Below are 6,019 nucleotides of genomic sequence, written 5' to 3' on the forward strand. Positions count from 1 at the left end.
ACCTCCAGCGCTCCTCCGTAGAGGGTGATCCCTCTGAGGGCTGCGGACTTGGCCTGCGGCGCTGTGATTCCGGGGAGGACTCAGGAGTTGGTGTGTGTGGAGGTTGCTCTGAGGCTGAGTCATTATCACACAGGAGGTTAATCAGTTCCTCCTTCTTTAGCCCTTTCTTCACATGAAGGCCTCTCTCTTTCGCCAGCTCTTTCAGTTCAGGCACGGTCTTTTGGGCGTACTGCTCCGCCATCCTGGCTATCTACACTATCCAGTCGACCCGATGCCAAATTAGAAATTGTTTGCTCAAGGGATTTCAGTGACTATTACTCTTCCCAAATTATGCCTGTAACACGGCAGGGTTATTCGGATCCCACCTCTAACACCACGTGTTGCGGGCCCAGGGATCCCAAATAATGCCTATAAAACTGTAGGGTTATTCGGATCCCACCGCTGCCACACATGTGGCGGGTGCAGAGATCCCACCTCATGCTTCCCCTGCCAACCTCCACATATTTCCCTGCACCTGCACTTCTGTCCGGCAGCTGCTGAAATACAGTTTGGAATCAACAGCAAGTCAATCTACGGTTATAACATTTTCAAAATGTTTGACTGTTACACCATATACACATAAAAACAGCTCTCTGCATATGTGACCTTACCCAAAGCAACACAAGGAGAAAGAAAAAAAGACAAACACACCTCTGCATTTAGAATTTATCTGCCCTACCCCAATGTGGGACCTTTTCAGAGTCCAAAACCAAAACAAAGCAACAGGCTAAGGATAAAAGGCTTCAAACAAAATGGGCAAACCTAGAAAGCCCAATAAGCACTAAAGCAGAAGTGTCAAACTCATTTGTCGCCATGGGCTGAATAAGTGGCACCATACACGTGGTGCCCAACCTGGCTGGTCTGGGACCTGCACTGCATGTGGTTCCTGCCCCAGACCAGCCAAAGCAGGTGCCGCATGTCCCAGGATGAGTGTCACATGCATCTCATCCCAGGCCTCGAGCACAGGACTGATGCAGTACATGGATCAACTGGAGACCAATGGCAACACCAGGGATTGAACGATGGGGCTATGTAAGCCATATCTTTGACACCCCTACACTGAAGTCCTTCAGTAACTTTGTTCCTACTTGCTTTGCTGTCACATAGCTGGGGCAAGTTCTCCTTATTCCCTTCAAAATCCTTTGGAGATCTTTTTACTGCCTCCTTGGGTCTTTTTAACCTGTGCTCCATTAAGTCCCTTGGTTGACTAACTGATGGTGGAGTATATAAAACAAAACCCAAATGATTTATGACAGAACATTTCATGATCTCTGCAAAGAGACACAAAGCAAGGCCAACAATACAAACAAATCTGGAATGTTTAAGCTAAACTATTTGGGAGGTGCAATGAAATAAGAGAGACAACCCCAAAAGCTACACAACTTAAGAGTGTTTTGAGACTGAAGAAGTTCCCACCACCTTTCCAGGAAGTGTAAAATCTACTTCGAGACATGTAGCGCATGGAATTGTTTTATTTTAGGGAAAGTTTAGGAAAGAAATAGTTGGCTGAAATTTCAGTCACATAATGGTAATTGAGATTAACCAAGCATGAAGCAGCTACTGCCACTTCGGAAGCATACCTTATTTTTGGTGTGTAGAAATTTACCCCATTCTTCTGCATCAACACCTGAAAACAAATAATCATTACATGAGAAATTCAACTTCAACGCCTTTTTTAAGGCCTGTCTGTTGCAACGTTTATTTTTAAGGTGACAATGGAGAGTTAATCTATTATCAGAAAATAAACGGTTCAATACAAATATAATTAACATTCTGCTTATCCCAACATCTGCTCCTCATTCCAAGCTTTAATTTGTAAATCTGTTGTCTAATTTCCATTTTCTCATTTGTGGACCTAATTAAACAAATGAGTCATTTATCTATCCTAGCAGGCTCCAGAAGTGCTCTGGCCTACTTAAAGATTAGCCTGTGAAAGCGGGGGATAGGCAAGGGGGGAGAGGAGGAAGAGAGGGACAGGAAAGGAGGGGAGGGATAAAAAAAAAATCATTCTTTTTCTTTTGCTTATAAAAAAGTTTTTGTTTTGTTTTTTTTAAAGATACAGTCTCTTCATGGGAAGTTGTATCAGATTACAGCTGAAAGGGAAAATTATGCTGGAAAAAAATGTAAACAACACATTGTGAATAGTAACAGTGGAACCTTGGGGTTAAAGTCTTTTCAGGACCAAATCTGCCAAGCATTTTAATTCAATGGTGATTGACAGTGCTCAAGACCTTTGAGGAACAGGCCCAAAGACTGCAAAGGAGATAGAGAAGTGAGCATTTCTATCTTCCAGTGTACATGACTATTAATATCAACTTTAGCCATATTTGGAGACCCTTGTGGTCACATAACTAGATCTCAATGTTTTTAGCAACATTTTCATTTGAGATTTCAGGCTCCTCCACACAGAACTCGGTTTTTAAGAAAAACCAACATGAACACAGATGAGTATCTGGCCATCCAAACAGTGCTCATCTAAAATCAAAGCACCACTCAGACTGGTTCATTCACAACGATTTCCAAGAGATGATCAACAGTGCAGATTAAAAAGGCATTTGGTAACTAAAAATGAACATTATATGATAAAGCAGCACATCACAAAATAATTGAAATAAAAAAGGTTAAGTTCATATCTTACATTCTATTGCAATGCAAAGTCAGAAAGAATTAAAAATTAAAAAGTCACAAGACCCAGAAAAATAACCAGTCAATACAGTAGCTAACGTTCAAAAGTAAAAGTATAATCAGCAGTAAGTGGCATTAAATGTAGGTGGTTAGCATACATAAACATGCAGAGGATGTGTAGGAAGGAAAAGCAAGTGGTAAAGGCAACCTTTAGAAAGGTGTCTTGGATTTTTCCATGTGGCTGGGTCTGCAGTTAAAGAGAAACAGCATTGAATCATGTTTAGCATTTGCTCTTACATTTTATATAGCATTTTAAAAAATTTTTCCATATTAGATGTATGGGGATCACAACTGCGTGCATAAATGTGCATGCTATTCAATTATTAATGATTATGCATAATGCATTAGCACAATATACAGTAATTAGAACTCATCTAAACATTGATAAGTAAATGATGCACATTAAACAGATATATCATGTCATGTATTTTACTTGATGTTTTTATTATTGCTGTTCATCTGATTTGACCAATTGACCATGGAATACTGATTTCAGCACATCAAGAGGTGCTTTTTCTTTTGTTATTCAGCACAGCAATCTTAACTTCCCTGGATCAGGTATGTTTCCCTATGATTAATTAGCTATGCAATGAAAACAAGGCATTAGCACAAGTGCTTCTTGAAAGTACTTTTGGAAAAAGGAAAAGATCAGAAACTTTTCTGCATAGTTCATAATTATGCATGTCAAAACAATTCTGCACTACAGTGAACATAAGACATGAAGATTAAAAAAGTGGCCGTAATTCTGAAGTTGAGTTGAAACGTCAGAGCTGTGATAGCCCAAGAGATGTACAAAAAGCTTTTTTTGAGCTCTGACCATCACAACAGATTAAGTGGGAGTTTCAGTTTCATAGTTATGAAGGGCTGGAAGGGACCTTACAGATCACTGGGTCCAGCTCCCCCTGCACTTGGGCAGGAAAGACCAACTTGATCCCAAGGATGGCACCAAAAGAAAACCCTTTGTTTCTCCCATAAATCTATGACAGTGCCAGGTAGCTTGGACCTCAAACTTTAGGTTTTGTTTAAAGCTTTACACAATCCCAATAAAATAAATTAAAACACTGTTTTTACAGTACAAAAAGTTTGGATTTCAGTATTCTGCTGTGGTCCTTGCAACTTAAACCTCCACAGCATCACAGTAGCACAAGAACCAAAAATTAGACTTAAGGGGTTTCATCACACTAACCTGTGTACTGCAATGTAGGACTGTGCAAAGTGTCAGCCCCTGATTCGAATCGGCAGAGATGCGGCCTGACTTGGTGGCCGAATCTCCAAATCTGGAAACTCTTTAATCTCTCTGAATTGAATCGAAACCCTGCGAATCAATTCAGAGAGATTTGGAAAGATTCAACGATTCAGACATAGACACAGTTTTAAATGTTTTTTCTCCATACCTCAATGTACCAGCAGCTCACGAACGCTGAGATACTGGGGTGGATGGAGTATCGGCAGTGGACCCAGAAGTGGACCAGAAGCATTTCCAGGTCCACAGGAAAGCACGCTGAGGGCCCCCTACCCCGCTGGCTCGGTGACTGATGCCTCCTGGGTCTAAGGGGGCATCCGGGGGGGGGACCTAGGACCACCCTGTGGCCAATTACTGAGCCGGGGGAGAGCAGGTCCCCTGCCCCATGCTCTAGGCGGTGGACCCAGAAGTACTTCTGGTCCACTTCTGGGTTCACTGCCAAGCACACGGGCCCCCCCCCACCACGCTCCCATGGAATGCTCCATCTGTCCCAGCATCGTAGCGTTCACAAGCCATGCCTGGTACCTTGAGGTATGTAGAAAAAACATTTAAAGCTGCGTCTATGGCCGAATCGCTGATTCTCTGAATCAGCATCGAACCTTCAAATTCGGATTTGGCTGAATCTAATCGGGGACAGTGATCTGAATCAACGAATCGAATCACTGTCTCCAATTTGGGCCAAATCCAACTTGAATATGACCCATTTCACACACCCCTACTGCAAGGGATCAAAAGCCTGGTAAACGTCAACTGCCTGAAAAAAAATACCCAAGACAGTGGTACTTGCTCTTGGTGTCAAATTCATCTGGCCCTGTGGGCCAGACCTTTCCCTCAGCCTCCCAGATACAATACACACAGTGCTCATGCAGGGCAGGGCCAGCACCATGCAAGGTCAGTCCAAGATGCTGTGGGTCCCAGACTGGCTGGAGCAGGCACTGTGTGTGGCATGTGTCCCAGACCCTGCCCCTAGGGCTGTGTGAAATTTTGGCAGCCATTTTGTTTTAGAGGTGTTTCAGCCCATTTCAGTGTCCAAAACACCAAATCCAAAACAAAAACGGAAGGCTCCGAAACATCTCCGAAACTACACAAAACCATCCAAAATGTTTCAGACGTTTTGGAGGCAGGCTTGTGGGGAAACAGAAACTCAGAGGGAAGGGGGGGGGAAAAAGGACTACTCTGATATTGACATCTATAGCTGGCCAGTGTCTGCGATCTGTCCCTGAGGTCCCTTCCAATCCCAGTGCTCTGGGGGAGGGACAGCAACCTGCTGTCATCCTGTGTGCAGCTCCAGGGGCCTGCGCCCCCCAAGAGGAGTCTGGCACAACCTCACAGCCCTCCCGGGGGGTGCGGGATGACATCATGCTGTCACTGTCGGCCGGGGCCAGTGCCAGCACCCAAGTCTGTTTGGCGCAGCCCATACCAAGCGCCGGAAAGAACCCAGGGCTGGCACTGGCCTTAGCCGGTAGTGGCAGCCTACTCTCATCCCACGCACAGATCTGGGGGCCCATGCCCCCTGGGAAGAGTCTGGCACAGCCCCACAGCCCTCCTTTTAAAGTACCAGGAGACTGGGGCCAGGCAGGGCAGCCATGGACACTTCTCTCATGACTCCCCAGCACCAGGGGAGAGGCAGCCACGGGAGAAGTCCCTATGGCTGCCCTGTCTGGCCCCAGCCCCTTGGCACTTTTAAAAAAAAAAAAAAAAATCCTTGTATTCACCAGCTGCAACATTGGTGATCAGGGCCTCTGAGGGCTCATGGCAGAACCCTCCTGTGCAGCATGGGGCAGTGGGGATTCCCCCCGCCTGGCACCCATGCAGCAGCTCTCGCATTGCATGGGTGCAGCGTGGTTCAGCAGAGCACCATGCACTGTCTGGGAGCTGGAGCAGCTCCACCTCTCAGCCGAAGCCCAGCACCGCTACCCCCAATTCCCAGGCAGCGCACAGCACCCTGCCAAGCCACGCTGCACCCATGCCACGGGGCAGCTGCCATATGGGGAGGAGGGCAGTCCCCAGTGCCCCCACTGTATGTGTGTGTGTGTGGGGGGGGGGGGGGGG

The 6,019-nt window shown here is 45.7% G+C and overlaps 1 protein-coding gene across 4 annotated transcripts in view; it reads right to left on the bottom strand.

Annotated features, from left to right (window-relative positions):
- The window catches only part of DNM1L (dynamin 1 like), an 81,189-nt gene that overhangs the window by 38,995 nt on the left and 36,175 nt on the right, over positions 1-6,019 (bottom strand). For 2 of the 4 annotated variants that reach the window (XM_019515457.1, XM_019515459.1), the window contains exons 3-4: positions 2,873-2,911; positions 1,620-1,666 (exon numbers count right to left, since the gene is read on the bottom strand). In XM_019515457.1, the coding sequence (XP_019371002.1) occupies positions 1,620-1,666; positions 2,873-2,911 (86 nt within the window). The remainder of the gene's footprint in view (positions 1-1,619; positions 1,667-2,872; positions 2,912-6,019) is intronic. The other 2 variants (XM_019515458.1, XM_019515460.1) reach the window with 1 other exon arrangement.

The sequence above is a fragment of the Gavialis gangeticus genome, unplaced genomic scaffold (assembly GCF_001723915.1).
Source record: "Gavialis gangeticus isolate Ggan-Ray unplaced genomic scaffold, GavGan_comp1, whole genome shotgun sequence".
Lineage (NCBI taxonomy): Eukaryota > Metazoa > Chordata > Crocodylia > Gavialidae > Gavialis > Gavialis gangeticus.